A 19,694-nucleotide genomic window follows, 5' to 3' on the forward strand; every position below is an offset into this window, starting at 1 on the left:
AGCCTAGGAATGGCAGTTTAACTTTGGTAATAGAAAAATTTTATAAAGAAGACAGGGCAAAAGTGATAGACACTTGGACAAATGTAGATTAATTAATTGGTTTATTGTTACGTGTACTGAAGTACAGTGAAAAGCTTTGTTTATGAGCAGTACAGGCAGATTATAGTAAGCAAGGATGTACAGATCAAAAAGACTTAGAGCCATACAGGTTGCATTACACAGGGCATGCACTGGTAAAGAAAACCAGACTATCATTTCAGCAAACCATCTTGCTCCTATGCTAACGTGATGGAAAGTGTCATCAACAGTATTATCAAGAAGAAAGTCCATAGCAATAATCTGCTTCGGAACACTCAGTTTGGGTTCCACCAGGGCCACTCAGATCCTGACCTCATCATAGCCTTTGTTCAAATATCAACTAAAGAATTGAATTCCAGAGGTGAAGTGAGAGTGACCACCCTTGACATCAAAGCTGCATTTGACCAAGTGTGGAAACAGGGAACTCTAGTGAAAATGGGATCAGTGGTAATTAGGGGGAAAACTTTCTGTAGGTAGAGTCATACTTGACACAAACAAAGATGTATGCAGTTGTTGGAGGTCAGTCAACTCAGTTTCAGAACCTCCCTGAATGCATTCTCGGGGTAGGGTCCAAGGCCCAACCGTCTTCAGTTGCTTCATCAATGACCTTTTACCCCGTCATAAGGTCAGAAGTGGTAATGATTGCTAAAGATGACACAATGTTCAGCACCATTTGCGACTCTACAGATACTGAAACAGTCTATATTCAAAAGCAGCAAGATCTGGACAATATTATAGTTTGTAATGCTATATGGCAAGTAACATTTATGATACACAAGTGCCAGGCAATGATCATTTCCAACGAGAGAAAATTATATCATTGCCCTTGACATTCAATGGCACTGCCATCACTGAATCCCCCATTTATCAACATTTTGGGGTTACTAATGACCAGCAATTGAACTGGATTAGCCATATAAATACAGTGGCTACAACAGCAGTTCAGAGGCTAGGAATCCTGCAGCGACTACTTCCTGACTCCTCAAAACCTGTCCCCCATCTACAAGGCACAGGTCGGGAGTGTGATGGAATACTTTCCACTCCTCTTGAAGAGTGCAGCTCCAGATTTAGCCTGACTGCCAGCAACACACAGTCACAGCAATGTACCTTCTGAAAAATGCACTACAACAATTCACCTAGGATCTATAGACAGCATCTTCTAAACACACAAACATTACCATTGAAACGGACCAGGATAGCAGATAAATGGAACAACACCACCACCTCCAAACACCACATACACCATCCTGCACTGGAAATACATTGCCATTCCTTCAATTTTTCTGAATCAAAATCCAGGAACTCCCTCCCAAATACATTGTACCTACAGCAAATGGACTGCAGTGGTTTGGGAAGTCAGCTCACCTCCATCTCCTCAAAGGAAATGAGGGATGGGCAATGAATGCTCACTCGAGCAGCAGCACACACATCCCATAAATCAATAAAGAAATTTCTGTCCTGGGCCTACTAGTATTCCAATAAAGCTCAACAATGAGGAACTATGCCTCATTTTCTGCTTAGGCACTTCATAGCCACTAGGACTTACTGTATTCCACAGCTTCAGAGCATAACCTCTGTCCTCTATTTTTATTATAGCTCAAAATTGGCAGAATCATCTTTAATAATTTTGTGCAACAGCATGCTGAAATGCCAAGAGTGGTGTATTATGGTGTTAGTTCACCTGTGGTAGGAGATTCTGTAGTGATTATACTAAGGTCAGCTAGCTGGATCTCACAGAATGAATTCCTTAATTGGGGTTATTAATCTGGTCCAATCAGGGAGCCCTGGCTGACATTTTAAAAAAGAAAAAGGGTGTCAGAGATTCTGGATCTCTAAGAGCTGGCTCTGAAGAGGCAATACTGGAGTCAAGGACTCATCATATATAAATAAAGGATGACTTAGTGATGGGATATCAGCCTCTGTGGAGTTATTTCAGTGGTGATGAGTAAAGAATGCTACTGAAGAAACTTGCTCACAACAGTTGTAATAGACTTAGGTTAAGCATTTCTTATATCATGCCTTTGCATGATCGATTTGTTTGATTTGTTTGACCCCGTTGTTGAGGACTGGGCCCAGTATGTGGAAAGAATTTTTCTTTTCCCAGCAAGCAACATTGTGGCAGATGAAAAGTAATGAGCAATTCTCCTGACAGTCTGTGGAGCCGCAGCTTTTTCTGTTATGAGGAGCCTAACTTACTCTGAGACACCAATACCAAAACCTTTTGAAGAATTAATGGACGTAGTTAAGGAATATTATGATTGCCGTTCTCTGATTCTGAGATGTGATTGCTTTTACTTGGTAATTCAAGAACTGGGGAATCCCTACCAGGATTTTTGCCTAATTTAAGATGACTGACAGAAGCATGTGACTTTTGTTTAACCCTTAAAGAGATGTTGAGAGACCATTTGGTAGGTGGGATTAATGATGTAACCATACAAAAGCACCTACTAGCTTAAGCCCAACTGGACTTCAAAACAGGTGCTGCAACTGGCTTCATGATTGGAAAATGTGACAAGTGGAACATATGAGTTACAGTGTACTCCAATGGGTGTGGGCACCCTCGCAATCTGACTGAGCTTGGGGAACACCACTTGAGAGACAGCAATTGCATAGCCTAACTCAGGAAATACCTCAATCAGAGGGACACTAGGTCGATCTGCAATAAAACCCCAAAACAAAGCCAAGCCTTAGGTAAATGGTTAATACTTCCTTCAGGATCCTGGCCGGTAAGCCATTGTAGTTGCTGTTGGTATACGAACACGATGGTTAAAGACACTTACTATATCTAAATTGAATAAGATAACTCATAGGCCAGTATCCAGGAGAATTCATACCTGAAATGTCCAGATACGTCTGGCTTGGAATAGTTAAATTGCTTAGCAACACCCAAATCAAAATAAACATCTGGTTAAATGCTCACCCGGATTTGATAGAGGTTGATACTGCCACGGCTGTCTCAGTAGTTGCAGAACCAGTTTTTAACAAAATTCATTCTAGACTTCAGCCTTTAAGTTTGTGCAAGACCTCCGCTAGACTGAGAACCTATACCGGAAAACTAGTACAGATTAAGGGTATAACTTATGAAAAGCAGCTGGTTCAGTTACCAGTGATTGTAGTAAAAAGGCTTGGGGCCCAAACTTGCTGTTTTAATACTTGTTTGCGAGAGATTCACTGAGATTGGCTCAACATTTTTCAATTAGAAAATGGCTGTCTGAAGTCCTAATTAAATACTCAAGTCTTCCAGGAAGATCTAGGGACTATCAAAGGAACCAAGGCCACCTTACATGTTTACCAGGAAGCAATTCTGTTTTTCTGCAAGGCTTGCACAGTATCATTGGTCTTTCGTGAAAAAGTAGAGGCAGAAATCAGAAAGCTGGAATGTGAAGAAATTGTCAAACCAGTTTAATTTGCAGAATGGACAGCTCTGGTCATACCTTTTATGATGATTTCAAACAAACAGTGAACTGCTTTTTGTAGCTGGCTGAATACTCAGTCCTTCAGGTAAGGATTTGTACACAAAATTGGCAGGGGTCTACCCTTCATGGACCCAGACATAAGCAATGCTTACTTGCAATTGTGTTTAGATAAGGATTCCCAGGAGTATGCTACAATTAATATCCATAAGGGCTTGTACCAATATACGAGACTGACATTCGAGGTGTCATCAGCCTATTCCATTTTTCAGTGGATGATGGAGAACATTTTGCAAGGACTGCCTTGCATTGCCATTTATGTGGACAACATTCTAAAAGCTGGGAAAACTAATAACGAACACTTAGAGAACTTGGACATAGTATTAAGGCATTTTTCCAAGGTGGGCAAATGCCAAAGAAGGGAAAAATGCGTGTTCCAGGCACCCCATGTGATCTACTTGGGCTACAGGGTCGACAAGACTGGGTTACACCCTTTGAAAAATAAAGTGAGGATGATCAAAGGTGCCCCGGCTCCCACGTCTGCCCAGGAGCTTAGGTCATTTCTTGGGCTGGTAAATTATTACAGAAAATTCACGCGTAACCTGGCCTCCATCCTGGCACCTTTGCATTAACTCCTTAAAAAAAAGGGTCAGCCTCGGCTTGTCTGTGCAACCATTTCCCTAACTTTCAGTGAAGTAAAGACACACCTATCATCCTCTAAGGTGTTGGCACATGATCCGAAGAAATATCTGGTATTGACATGCAATGCCTCCCCGTATGCGATCGGCATGGTATTAGCTCATGGTTGGCCTTATGGACAGGAATGCTAAATAGCGTATGCACCCCGGACTTTGACTAATACAGAGCATAAGTACACCCAGATAGAGAAAGAAGGATTAGCAGTCATATTTGGAGTCAGGAAATTCTGCCAATACCTTTTTTGGATGAAATTTGTGATGATAATGGAGCGCAAACCCCTAATTTGTCTGCTTAAAGAGGACAAGGCAGGGTCGCCCATAGCTTTGGGCATTATTCAGCGGTGTGGTCTAATATTAAGCACTTATAATTATAAGTTGGAACACGGTCCGGGAGGCTAAGTAGCAAATGTGAATGCATTGACCTGCCTCCTATTAGCAGATACACCACTGGTGGTACCCCCAGTTGAAGAGTCTGTAATGGTTTCACATTTTCTGGTGGCGATGGGGGAAGCCAAAAGGCTGTCGCAACCAGAACTGAAACCTTTTTGGACTGGAAAGACAAGCTTACGGTCGAGGACAACATATTGTTAAGGGAAACAACAGTGATTGTCCCGAGCAAGGGTTGCCACCAAGTACTGGTTGAACTCCAGCAGGGCCACCCAGTCGTCTCCAAAATGAAGATATAATGTCTGGTGGCCAGGCATGAATGCAGACACAGCTTCATTGGTGGGGCAGTGCCCTGTGTGCCAACAAGGACAAAATTACCACCAGCAGCTCCCCCACATCAGTGGGAATGGCCTTTTACACCTGGTACTTGGTTTTTTGTCAACTATGCACATCCTTTCATGGACTAAATGTTCTTAGTCATTGTAGACACCCACTTAAAGTGGTTGGACATGCGTAGAGTTCATTTGCCAAACATGGAGATGCAATAGAAAAACTGCACGCATCTTTTTCAGTACACAGAGTCCCTGAAGTTGTGGTCACAGATAATGGGCCATCATTTACCAGCAGGGAATTTGGGTATTTCCTGAAGTTGAATAGGATTCAACGTATAAGGACAGCTTCATACCACCCATCATCCAATGGCTTGGCATAAAGAGCAGTCCAAACTTTGAAGGCAGGTTTGAAGAAACAGCTGACAACCCCACTTGATACTAAGCTGTCATTGGTTTTTATCTGATTACAGAAACACTGCACATGGACTACTGAAATAACACGGCAGAGTTGCTAACGGGTAGAAGACTCCACACCAGGTTAAGCCTGATTTTCCTGGACCAGGGTGTGGGCAAAAACAGCATCAGGAATGCCAAAGCTGGACAGAATACTCCGCCAAGCAAGGGAGACTGTTTGATACAGTGAACAACGTTTGGTGTAAGAACTATGGAAATGGCCCTGCATGGGTAAGAGGCATGGTCGACACAAGGTCAGGACCAGTGACATTTAAAGTTTGGGTAGGTGCAACAGTTCTAAACAAGCACCTGGACCATATGAAAGCTGCGAATGCATGAACAATACGTAAGCAAAACATGCCCTGCTCCTTGGAACACTTGGAAAGGCTGCAGGAACCTGCGGGTTCACCCTCTCCAAGTGTTGATGAGTCCCCTGGATCAGATTGTCATGACGAATGTAGCCACCCTGACATCATTGCCGCTGGAAGAAAGTGAAATTTTATTGAGATGCTCCTGGCCCAAGAGGTGAGCTCCCATGTGTTATGTACCGCCCATACTGGACACTGTTAGAGGAACCTGACCCAGTGCTAAAATGGTCCAGGAGGCTCTCCGAGAAAATAAACCGACCGATGTCCTCCGACTCCGAGGAGGAGGGATGTACTGATTGTAACGACGTCAGCCAGCTGGACCTCAGAATATGAGTTCCCTGATTGAGGCTGTTCATTTGGTCCAATCAGGGAGCCCTGGCTGACAGATAAAAAGAGGAATGTCAGATATTGTGACACTCTGAGAGCTGACTCTGAAGAGACAATACTAGATTCAAGGACTGTTCATGTGTAAATAAAGGGTGACTTGGTGAAAGGATATCAGCCTCTGTGGAGTTACTTCAGATTCCTCATTCTTCAAGTAGGTCCAAGTTGTAAATGACTTCATTGCCTCCTGTAGGCGCTCTCATGATTACGAGACTTGTGCGAATTTGGCAAGGCTGTCTACAGTTTATGTTGCTGTTGATGCTTGGAAAAGCTTCTGCATCTGCACTTCCACTGGCCTCACCAGTAAAAATGTAGTTAAATGCGTTCTGCAGTAACCTAATTAGCTATGAATAATACTTGGTCTTATTGTTTAAAATATTTTATATTTTTTAAGGTGTGAGAAATGTTGCAGAGTGTTTGGCAAATGCAAAACTGGAAAAGACCCTAGAACAGGCTCAGATCTTACTGGAATTACTAGCACAAGGCAACCCAAAGTATCAACTACAAGTGTACAAAGGATTGATTGCATTATTACCATGCACTTCCCCAAAGGTACAACAACTGGCTCTTCAGACACTTATGACTTTGCAGGTGAGAAATTACAATAGTTGCACGTGTACATATGATCACATTTCTTTTTAATGGTCATAGTTTTGTTCCTTTTTATGTTGTTCTTCATATCTGTTGTAGTCCCATGAATCTCTTCATGACCAGAAGGTGAACTAGGCAGCCTCCATTAAGTCTCCTCTATAACTGCATGATTTGAAGTATGGAACAGGATTCAACAGCAGCTAATTTTAAGGCCATAGTACTCTAGGCTGTGTTGATGGTTGACTGTTGTTTATTTCTGTACAATGGTTAATGATGAAAGACAATTAAAGCTTAACTGTTCTGATATGAGGTCAATGAATTGAAACAGTATTAAACCAATTAATGCTGAGATTTGAAGATTTGTTTTATTTTATAATTTAAATTAATATTGCTTCTTTTAACGTTTCAAAGGGTTTCACAGCCAGTGAAATATTTTGCAAGTGGATTGTTGTGTTGGAAGAAAACCCAGCAACCAAATTGTTCATAGTGAGGTACCACAAACTGCAATGAAATAATAACCAGACCACCTGTTGGTAATGTTTGAGGAATAAATATTACCTGGATATTGGAAGAATTCCCTTTTAACTCTGAATTATGCCTTGGGATCTTTTACTTGGAGTGTGGATAGGACTTTGGTTTAATGTTTCATCCAATTGACAGCATTTCTGACAATACTGAGCAATTTTGCATTGTCAAGTCAATTAATTAACTCCATAAAATTAAAAAGGAAACCCAAAGAACTGCAGGGAAAATTGCTTCATTCTGTACTACTTCGTGTCTAGTTACAGAACAGTATTGGCAGAAAGTTGCAGGCTATGTCTCTGTACCAAGAAGTTGCTCTGGGAAACCAGCAAATGTTCCCTTTTTTTGAAATATTTAATTTATAAAACATGCTTTTAAATGTCACCGAGCACTTTTTTGTTCTTTAGACAGCTGTAAAGATTGTACATCCTTGCATTGTGGAACCACTTTTGAACGTATTGAAAACCATTCACTACGAAGTGCAATATGAAGGTAAATTACTGTCTGTGTTGGGCTAATATGGGATTGCACCTCCAGTTAGATTCCTTATTTTCTGTTCGTAGTTTTCAGGAATAAGGTTTTATCTACAGCCTGTGCTGCTTAAATACTTTAAAAGCAGTTTTGCAGAAATCCAGACTGAAAATATTCTTTATCAGGCCAAAACTCAGGTCTCTGCTAAAGATGATTTATTTAAAACTGATAATTAGACAATACATTTCACAAAGCAATACTGTTAATGCTTAAAATGAATGTGTTTCTCTTTACATTCAAATGTAGCCACTTGAAGAAGCTTAACTTGATAATGTTGGACTGTATTTTCCAGGGAATGGTGTTCATTGTCAGATTGCCACTCTGCTTCATGTTTCTGGAAAAGAATCTGATCATGGATTCTGCAGAAAGTGGAGCATACCTTAAATGAAATTGTCTATTTGGGGTATGGATGGTCAGAGGAAAGCAAACCACACCACCTTTCTCACAGCAGTAGTTGCCATATTCTGTGACGTAAATATCCAGTGGAGCAGATTGACAATTGGACAGCTCCTCTGAAGTGGTATATATGTAAGTGTGAGGTTTTGGTACCTGCTGGGTAGGGTGCAAGTAGGTAAATAGCTAGGTGGATAGAGTGCATGGGGGGGAGGTACCAGGCTGGAAGAGTCTTCGGTAAATGGTTGAGTGTTTAAGGTAGATCAATGCAGATGGAGGAATGTCGTTCAGTAAGGAGGGGAGTGGTTGGTGTCTGGCAAAGGGATGGGGGTTTGTCAGGGTGAGAGGTGGTTAGAGTGGTGTCAAGTCTGGGAGTGTCAGGTGGGTTTGTGTATTGGGTCCTGATGGGAAATGGAGACAGTACTGTTGGGTGGTGTCCAGCTTCATGTCCCGATGGTGAAGTGAGGGTACTGGGTTCTGTAGTGATTGATTTGTTCCGGGACGTGGAGGGAGGGGAGTGGCATGTCAGACTTCAGGGATAATAGGGAGTGGGAGGCAGCGTTGTTGGTTTTCAGGGCAGGAGGGAGGTGTCCCTACAGAGTGAGAGGGAACTCTCGGGTGACCAGGACAAAGGAGTTGTCAGGTCTGTTTCACGCCTTGGCGGATTAGCACAGTGTTGAATTCTGGGGTGGGATTTTGCATGGAGGTGGGGTCCAAGGGGCTGCCTGATCTGGCAGAGAGGCAGTTTGTAGGGTCTGGTGGTGGGAAGATTTTGTAGCATAAGGGGTTGGAAGATTTGTGGTTAGTGGTGTGCATGGTAAGTTGGGAATTAATTGTCTAACATTTCCTAGCTAACTATTAATTTAACTGCAGCCGAATTTGAAGGTCTGGCAATGGAGTAGATCATACAAATAAGCAAATGGCTGTTGAGTGTGGCTGGGAACTCTGTCCTGTTAGCATCCTAGCTAACAGAGTTCCTAGCCACACTAGAATCCACACTGAAGACCAATGGCATCAATGAGGAAACACAACAAGCCATAAGACAGACAGTGGTCCAAACACTGACCAGAAGTAGCAAACTTAACACTCTCAACACATCAGAAAAGAAGGCCCTAGAAGGACTGAAAAAAGACAAAAACATCTAAATCCCATCAGCGGACAAAGGGCACATGACAGTCATACTAAACAAACGGGACTACCTCACTAAAGCATAGACGCTACTAGCAGACATCCACACAAACCGGCAAGTGCAAATAGACCAGCCACACGCAACTGGGTAACAAAATAATCAACACGCTGAAGAGACTCAAACAGACCGGACGAATCAACAAAATGGATTAAAAATAAAACCTGAAGGGACAAACACCACCACCACCAGCACCCCCACCACACCCACCACCCCACCCCCAACCAATTCTACGGCCTCCCAAAGGTACACAAACCAGAAGTACCCCTCAGGCCCATAGTTCCCTCCCAGGCACACCAACACACAGGTTAGCCAAGGAATTATAACAAAGACTAAAGCACCTCATTAGCGCGTCACCTCACTCAATCCACTCAGTCCAGGAGTTCCTCAAATCCCTCAAAGACATAAGAATAGACGAGACCATGGTGTCCTTTGATGTTACCAGCCTATTCTCATTGATTGACATACTACTGGCAAGAGAGATACTAGCAACACTACTAAAAGAACAAGACCTGAGTGACACCGTCTCCACAGACAACATTACTGGACCTATGCCTCACGATCCACTTTACCTTTAATGGCCAAATCTATGAACAAATCAATGGGACATCCATGGGATCACCTATCTCCGGACTAATAGGAGAAGTAATGATGCAGAGACTTGAAAGCATGGCCCTTCTGCAGATCTAACCTAAACTATGGATCCAATATGTGGACGACATTTTCGGTCATCATCAAATGGACTAAACTAGAGGAGACAGACCAACTAATAAACAACACTCTCACCAGCATCAAATTCACCAGGGAAGAAGAAAAGAACAAACAGCTCCCATTTCTGGACGTCATGGTAGAATGCAGGGCCAATGGGGAATTTCTGACGAAGGTACACAGAAAGGCCACACACACGGATCAAGTCCTGAATTTCAGCAGTAACCACCCCAACACCCACAAATGAAGTTGCATGAAAACACTATTTAAACGAGCGACAACACACTGCAGCAACCCGGAACTACGCCAAAACAAAGAAGAATATCTCTACCAAGTATTTAAGGACAATGGATACCCGTACAGCTGGGTGCGATGATGCCTATCACACAAACAACAACAGGAAGATACAGTACGCCCTGACGCAGTCATCATGTTACCGTACATCAAGAACATATCCGAACTGATCACAAAGACTCCTATGACCATTGGGCATCAGAGTGGCACACAAAACTATGTCAACCCTAAGCCAACTGCTAACTCGAACCAAAGACCCCTTACCCACTATAGACTGAGCCAATGTGATATACAAGATCCCATGCAAGGATTGCAACAAACGTAACATTGCACAGACAGGAAGGAAACTGGTCACAAGAATACATAAACACCAACTAGCAACAAAAAGACAGGACGACTACTCACTTGTCTCCATTCACACGGATAAGGAGAACCACCAGTTTGATTGAAACAACATCAGGAGCCTAGGACAGGCCAAACAGAGACAAGCATGGAAATTTATAGAGGCCTGGTTCTCCACCAAGAAGGCCATCAATAAACATGTAGAATTAGACCCTATATGTACACCACTGCAAAGAAAAACCAGAAATGAGGTAATCAACTCCAGCTGACCCCAGTGTTTAAATACCAGGCGGGAAAACACAAAAACCCTTCATCGGAGGCTGCACTGATGATGTTACCCACCAGGGTAATGAAACATCTGCGAACTAACGAACCAGTTCGACAAATGAACCAACCATAGCATCCACAACCCGAGCTACAAATCTACTCAAGAACATTGTTCAGCGATGTTTTGACACTTTTTGAGCAGGTGGGACTTTAACCTGGGCTTCTTGGCACAAAGGTAGGGACACTAGTACTGTGCCACAAGAGATCTCTTCATAGATTTCTTAAAAATTGTGTTTGATGTGTTTTGACACATCTCTGGGACCAGGTGGGACTTGAACACAAGATAGGGACACTACTACTGCATCACAAGACACCTCTCTTCGCACCACCACCCCCCACCTTTCCTCCCATTTTTCTTATATCCAGAAGCTTCTTACACACAACTGAACAGGTTCTGTGCGACCCTGCTATCAGCAAATGACGTGCTATTTTTTCCTTCTATTTACCACCGCCAGTAAATCGCCTGTGTTTTCAATTGAACAAGTTACATGCACAGCCCATTAAGGGCACTGCAAATCATCAAACCCTGTTGTTTTATAAACAATTAACGTCTTTCTCTATTTATCCTTTAACTTTAACTACTTAACATTGACACCCATCACTAGTTTACCACATCCATTTGACATTAACAAGTGGGATAATTGAATAGCTCTATGAAAGAGCTACACAGGTCTTCTTTTATGTTTTAACATTCCTATGATTCAATCAAAAATTCAGCAGCCAAAAATCCAATTTTGTCGCATTGCCATTGGAGATAAGAGTTTTTCTGTGAAAAATTAAGGTCACCTTATGTTACATGCAATGATTACTGTTCTGCAGGAATCGAATTTATCAAGGTACTTCTGAAATATAATGTACGAAAAGCTCTGCTAGAAGGATTAGTTGCACGCCTTAATCCATCAGTGGATAACATACAGAATCGACCGAAAATTCTTGATGGTAAGAAAGAAATTGGAAAGGCCGCAAGGTGTAATTCTGTAGTACTTACTGAGTCATCTCAAAAATGTGACAAGAGTGCAAGTTGCAAAGAGTGGAACTTGAGAGTTTTGTGAAGGTGGGAGTTTGGTGAAGTAGGGAAGGGAGGAACTGCTGCCTTGTTTTCCAACATACTTCCTCCAATCAGTGGGGGCTGGAACTGACCAAGGCACAAGAGCTAAGAACTTCTTCAGAAGAAGGGTCCAGACTCAAAAAGTCAGCTTTCCTGCTCCTTTGATGCTGCTTGGCCTGCTGTGTTCATCCAGCTCTACACCTTGTTGCAGAAGAACTCAGTTGGGAATAATCTACAGATCCCCTAACAGTAGTTTCGCAGAAAGACACTGTACAAACCAGGAAAAACTTAAACAATTCTGTATGATTTAAATATTTGTATATATGACTGGATCAATCAAATTGACAAAGGTAGCATTGAGAGAGAGTTCATAGTGTGTATATTAGGGATTGTTTCTTGGAGAAACAATTGGGGAACCAACCAGGGAGCAGGCTGTTTTGGTTTTAATATTGTCTAATGAGATGGGATTGATTGATGATCTCACAGTAAAGGATCCTCTAGGGAAGAGTGATCATAGCATGCTGGAATTTCAAATTCATTTAGAGGACGAGAAACTTGAATAGTGTTCTGCTGTTAAACAAAGGTAATTACGTAGGCATGAGGACAGATTTAGCCCTAGTCGACAAGGCAGAAAGACTAAAAAAAGGACAGTTGATGAACAGTGGTAGACATTTACGGAGATACTCAATTTCTTGCAACTAAAATATACTGTAGAGAGGAAGAAAAATTGTAAGAGGAGGAAATAGCATCCATGGCTAAGCAAGGAATTTAAAGATAACATAAGGGCAAAAAGTAAGGTATATCGTATTGCAAAGTTCACTGGCAGGCTGGAGGATTTAGAAACTTTTAAAGGCTAACAAGGCCACTAAAAAGAAAGAGCAAAGGTTATTTATGAGAGAAGGCTTGCAAAATATAAAAACAGCTGGCAAAAGCAGTGCTATGTATATCAAAAAAAGATAGTACCTAAATGTTGGACCCTTAGAGAATGAGACTGGGGAGTTAATAGTGGGAACAGAAATGGCAAAAACTCTGAATCAGTGCTTTGTCCCATTTTTCACAGAAGATGCTGAAATTATCCCATAGAAAAGGAGGCACTTAAAAGAGTCACCATTACTCGGAGAAAAGTACAGAACAAACTATTGGGAATGAAGGCATTCAAGTCCCCATATTCTGATGGCCTACGTCTAAGGAAGTGGCAGCAGAGATAGTGGATGCTTTGGTTATAATATTTCAAAATTCCCTGAATTCTGGAAAGGTTCCAGTTGAATGGTGAAATGCTAATAAAACGCCCTTATTCAAAAAAGGCGGGAGGCAAGAAGTAGGAGACAGTTCGTTTAATATGTGTTGTTGGGAAATTGTTGGAATCCATTAAGGAAATAGTAATGGGACATTTTGGAAAGTTAAAACACAATTCAGAGTTGGCGTGGTTTTATGAAAGGTAAATAGTGTTTGATTGAAGAACTCTAGCAAATCAAAGATGTAACAAGCAAAGTGAATAATGGGGGTCTGTAGATGTGGTATATCTGGACTGCCAAAAGACATTTGATGTAGTGCTGCTCAAAAGGTTAACACACAAGGTACGTTCCCATGGGGTTAGGGGTAATATATTAGCTTGGATAGAGGATTGGCTAACCACAAGAAGCAGAGTATTGGGATAAACAGACCTTTTTCTGATTGGCAAGCTGTAACCAATAGGGTACCACAGGGTTTGGTCCTCCAGCCACAACCATTCACAACCTATATTAATGACTTTGATGCAGGGATCGAAAGTAATCCAGCCAGATTTGCAGATGAGACAAAGAGGTGGGAAAAAAATGAAGAAATAAAAAATTAAAAATGGATATGGATAGGTTAGGTGAATGGGACAACACTTGGCAGATGGAGTTTAACGTGGATAAGTGTGAGGCTATCCATCTTAGTCAGAAGAATTTTTAAAAATCAGATTATCTAAATGGAGTGAAACTAATACTTCAGTGCAGAGGATTTGGATGTCCTTGTGTATGAGTTGCAGAAAGCTAGTACAGCAGATAAAAAGGAAGGCAAGTAGAATATTGGCATTATTGCTGAAGGAATGGAGTATATATGTAGATAAGTGTTACAGTTGTACAGGTATTGGTGCGACTGCATCTGGAGTACTCCGTCTTGGTCTCTTTACTTGAGGAAGAATGTAATTGCATTGGAACAAGTTCAGAGAAATTACATTAGATTATTGTAGAGTCACACAGTAATACAGCATGAAGAAGGGTCCCAACCGAAACGTCAACTTTCCTGCTCCTCTGATGCTGCCTGGCCTGCTGTGTTCCTCCAGCTCCACACTGTGTTATCTCTGACTCCAGCATCTGCAGTTCTTACTATATCTCATGGAAACAGACCCTTCAGTCCAACTTGTCCATGCCGACCAGATATCCTAATCCCGTTTGCCAGCATTTGGCCCATCTCTGTCTAAACCCTTCCTATTCATGTGCCCATCCAGATGCCTTTAAATGTTGTAATTGTACCCACCTCCACCACCACCTCTGGCAGCTTGTTCCGTACACGCACCACCTTCTGTGTGGGGGGAGAAAAGTTTTCCCGTACAAATGGAAACTTTTAAATCTTTTCCCTCTCACGTTAAACTAATTCCAGAGATAAGAGGCTGGTCTTAGGAGGAGAGATTGAGCAGTTTGAGCCTATACTCGCTGGAGTTTAGGAGGATGAGAGATCAATTGAGGTATATAAGATGCTAAAGTTGAGGTAATCTCGAATGCGAGGTCATAGTTTTAGGCTTTGGGTGGCAGATTTCAAACAGAGATGAGGAGGAATTATTTCTCGGAGGGTCGTAAATCTTTGGCATTCACTACACCAGAATGCAGTGGATGCTGGGACAATTTAAGGAGGCGATAGAAAGATTTTCAATTAGTAATGGGTTAAAGGGTTGTGTAGAGCCAGCAGGAAAGCGGAGTTGAGACCGAGATGGCAGCAGCCATGGTCGTATTAAATGGTGGAACATGCTCAAGAGGCTGGATTGCCTCTCTTCCTCCTCCTAGTTCTTATGTTTTTAAATCAATAATGCTCAACCTGAATGGTGAAAAGTTTTATTTATTTGTTTATTAGTTACCTTTGGCAGAGAAAAGTTGAATGGATTACGTAGCATTGGATCTCTCCGAATAGAGTCCAATGAGTATAACATTCGATATAACTTTGTGAATTGAGGCAAGGACTCTTATTTGTTAGTACTGCCAGAAGGCACGTGGCTGTTACTGTGGTATGGCGTAGGTAATACATTTGATTTAATCCAAATGAGGGTTAAATGTTCCAGTTTTATAAGTTTAAATTGGTGCTCAATTTAATGTTCAACTATATATAAAAAATTCAAATAATGCGATTTTTTTTATAACCATTTATGAAGTGGAATATTTTAAAATATAGCAGTTGTAGAATTTGCAGTTTAATGTGCAAGTTTGGTTTAGCTGGTAGCACTCCTGCTAGTTATGGATCTTTTTATAACTAGTTAATGCAAGTTTCCCTCCAGATTTCGAATGTGTAATGTTTCTCGGGTTGTAATGAGGGAGTGATAATTCTTAAAAATGTCATCCCATACCTTGTGGCAAGGTACTAAATTGGCAGAGGGCAAATTATGTAAGTATTAGGCAGGAGCTAGGGAGTGCTAATTGGGAGGAGCAGTTATTAGACAAGTCCACATTTGACATGTGGGAACTGTTCAAAGACCTGCTGATGGCAGTTCAGGACTGGCAAGTTCCAGTAAGGAGGAAGGACAAGTATGGCAAAGTAAGGGATCCTTGGATAATGAGGGAGATTGTGAATTTAGTAAAGAGGGAAAAAGAAGCATATGTAAGGTTTAGGAAGCTAAAATTGGACAGGGCCTATGAGGAATATAACACAAGCAGGAAATAACTCAAGCAGGGAATTAGGAGAGCAAGAGGGCGCCATGAAAAGACCTTGGCAAGTAAAGTTAAAGAGAATCCCAAGGCATTCTATAAACACATTAAAAACAGGAGGATAACTAGGGAGAAGGTAGGACCACTCAAGGATAAAGGAGAGAACTTGTGCCTGGAGGCAGAGGATGTGGGTGAGATCCTAAATGAGTGCTTTGCATCAGTAATCACCCTGGAGAAGTATAAGAAGGATAGTGAAATTTGTGTGGAGCATGCTAATATGGTATTTTGAGATCAAGAAAGAAATGGTGTTGGGTCTGTTGAAAAGCATTAAGGTAGGTAGGTCCCCAAGGCCTGATGGTATCCACCCTAGGTTACTGAGAGAGGCAAGAGAGGAGATTGCTGGGGCCTTGACCAAGATCTTTGTGACCTCATTAGCCTTTGGCGAGGTCCCAGAGGACTGATCAGTAGCTAATGTTATTTTTCTGTTCAGGAAGGGACATAGGGATAATCTAGGAAGCTATAGACCGGTGAGTCTCACACACCGGTGGTAGGGAAGCTATAAGAGAGAATTTTTAGGGATAAGATTTATGCACATTTGGAAAAACATGGCCTAATTAGGGACAGTTAGTATAGCTTTGTGCAGGGCAGGTCATGTCTTACTCACTTGATTGAATTTTTCAAGGAGGTAACAAAGATAATCGATGAGGCTAGAGCAGTGGATGTTGTCTACATGGATTTTGGTAAAGCTTTTGATAAGATCCCTCATGGTAGGCTCACCCAGAAGATTAAAATGCATTGGATCCATGTGACTTGGCTGCATGGATTCAGAATTGGCTTGTCCACAGAAGGCAGAGGATAGTGGTGGAAGGATGTTTTTCTGGCGGGAGGTCCGTGACTCGTGGTGTTCTACAGGGATCTACAGTGGGACCTCTGTTGTTTGTGACATATTTAAATTACTTGGATGAAAACGTACATGGGTGGATTAGTAAGTTTGCAGACGATACAAAGATCAGTGGAGTCATGGATATTATAGAAGGTTGTCAAAGGATACAGCGGGATATAGATCAGTTGCAGGTATGGGCGGAAAAATGGCAGGTGGAGTTTAATCTGTGTAAGTGTGAGGTGCTGCACTTTCGGAGATTAAATGTTATGGATGTGTACAGTTAATGGTAGGACCCTGAACAGCATTGATATCCAGAGGGATCTTGGGGTTCACGTCCATAAGTGGCCATGCAAGTAGATAAGATGCTAAAGAAGGCATATGGCATACTTGCCTTTATTGGTCAGGGAATTGAGTACTAGAGTCAGGTTGCAGCTTTATAAAACTTCGGTTAGGCCACGTTTAAGAGTATTGCTCACCATATTACAGGAAGGATGTGGAGGCTCTCGAGAGGATGCAGAAGAGTTTTACCAGATGCTGCTTGGATTAGAGGGTACAGGCTATAAGGAGAGCGTAGAAAAATTTGGGTTGTTTTTTCTGGAGTGGCGGAGACTGAGGGGAGACTTGATAGAAGTCTATAAAATTATGAGATGCATAGATAAAGTTGATGTTCAGAATCTTTATTTCCCAGAGTTGAAATGTCTAAACTCGGGGGTATGCATTTAAGGTGAGAGGGGCAAAGTTCAAAGGAGATGTGAGGGGCAAGTTTTTTTTACAGAGAATGGTACGAGTCTGGAACGCGTTCCCGGGATGGTGCTGGAGACAGATATGATAGGGGCGTTTAAGATACTTTTAGATAAGCACGTGAATATGCAAGGAATGGAGGTATATGGACCAAGGGTAGGCAGGAGGTATCATGTTCGGCACAACATTGTGGGTCGAAGGGCCTGTTCCTGTGCTGTACTGTTCCATGTTCTATGTTCTATGATCTTAATAGGTACTGTTGAATTAGTAGTTTAGCTGGGCATTTAAAGATTCAAATGAAGGGTAAGGACTTCTGCCAAATTTGAGATTTCCCTGCTTCGCTCTCCTTCATTTAACCACATCAAAAACAGACCAGCCAGTTGGTATTTTAACAACTAACATTTACACCAGTAATGGTATGTCTAAGGCAGGCTATGCCTCAATTTTCCCTTTGCTGAGCTACCATCTTGTGCTGATATCCTAATTTTTCAGGTAGTCTAGACGCACCTTTTTTTTCCCTTTTATTGTAGTTTTTTCTGTCCATCCATCTACCAACTACATTAAGATCCCATTGCTTCTCAATATTTGAAAAAAAATCCCTAATTCTGCCTCATTTCTCTTCTCTTCCATAACAGCAAGGATTTCACAACCATTCTGACTCTTACAGCACTTCAAAGTTGCAGACAGTGGTTTAATTCTCCTTTGTCTTTGTTTTGACAGTAGTTGTTTCTCTTAGAGCTCTGAAAATTCACTCAGTTTTAGCTTCATACTTTTCACATTGCTTGAAACACAATGTGTTTAATGGCTGCCACAAACTAAAGTGAAAGCAAATTACGGCAGATGTAAGGCCTCATGACTACAGCAAGCCAGCCAGTACACTATGTAAATATGTATTTCTCCAGAAGCTCACTGGGAACTTTTGATATTCATTCATTCTCCAAACAGATAGTACTCAGTACTGAGACCAGCTAATTCAACAGAGATCAGATATTAAAACCAGGATTGACTGGTTATTATAGCTCAGATATAAATTATTTTTTCTAGATGAACTACTTGAATTAGTGTTTATTACTATGTTTTCAACGCAAAGATGTATTGGCATCTGGAAATAACTTTCACAAGGCAAGGTCTTTTTTAAAATGCATACATTCAGTATGACAGTAATTTTCTTTTGCATTTAGATGAACCCACCTTACCTTTGTTTGTACAACAGACTGCAGCAGCCAAAGCAATTGGGTAAGTGCCAAGTAATCTTAAGATAAATTTCAGGTTGCCACTAATATTGCAAATCACTAACTGAACAATTGTTAACAAACCAAGGAATCTGTTGTTATGCTGAGAGATCCGTGGCATTGTGCAATGAGTTGGACTGTACAGTTTTATAACATGGATCGAGGTGGAAGAGGGAGTTAACTTCTCAATATAAAGTCCTGTTTGAAATTTGTTGAAAATCTTATTTTGGACTCTAGAAATTTCAGATACTGAGAAACAAAAAAACGTAATGGATTTCTTTTTCCCCAATGACTTTAAAGATAGCAAATGCAAAATGCTGAATTTGGATTCTTCTATTAGAACATAACATTTTCCATTGCCAATATTGACATGCTGGAAAATGTTTTAAAAAAAAAACCTCTTTTTGGACAGGACAGGATAGAATAAGTGTAATTTTCAACATATTGATAGATTGGCTGAAAATAAAAGGGCTAATTTCAAATTTCTTGTAGGGAGCAGGTCGTGAATGATGCAAATTCATGGGCACAGACTCGATATATTCAGTCCGTTTTTAATTAGTTTTCTCTTGCAAGCACAAAAATGACCTTTATATGGGTTGGCTTAGTCGTAAATGAAGGCTATGTTTCAAATGAGAACTTTGAAGAAAGGTTACAGTATCCATATTCTGCAGTATTAGTATGGGTATCATTTACCTGTACTTTTCTAAAATAGAGGCAATTTGCCATATAAGCATCCGTTAAACCATCCCTTCTTTAAGTATTTAAGTCCGATCATATCACACACCATTCATATGCTGAAACACTAGGCAATAAACTGCAGTCAAGCTTGACTACATTAATCTTTAATCAAATGAAGCAGGGAATAGGGACATTGTCAATTCTCCTGGCTTATTGATCTTGTATGA

The 19,694-nt window shown here is 41.3% G+C and overlaps 1 protein-coding gene across 3 annotated transcripts in view; it reads left to right on the plus strand.

Moving 5' to 3' along the window:
- armh1 (armadillo like helical domain containing 1) overlaps positions 1-19,694 on the plus strand; it is a 63,143-nt gene that overhangs the window by 25,573 nt on the left and 17,876 nt on the right. For all 3 annotated transcript variants that reach the window (XM_020517858.2, XM_020517857.2, XM_048601687.1), the window contains 4 exons: positions 6,508-6,704; positions 7,634-7,718; positions 11,827-11,946; positions 18,739-18,793. In XM_020517858.2, coding sequence (XP_020373447.1) covers positions 6,508-6,704; positions 7,634-7,718; positions 11,827-11,946; positions 18,739-18,793 — 457 coding nt within the window. The remainder of the gene's footprint in view (positions 1-6,507; positions 6,705-7,633; positions 7,719-11,826; positions 11,947-18,738; positions 18,794-19,694) is intronic.

The sequence above is a fragment of the Rhincodon typus genome, chromosome 10 (assembly GCF_021869965.1).
Source record: "Rhincodon typus isolate 14 chromosome 10, sRhiTyp1.1, whole genome shotgun sequence".
NCBI lineage: Eukaryota > Metazoa > Chordata > Chondrichthyes > Orectolobiformes > Rhincodontidae > Rhincodon > Rhincodon typus.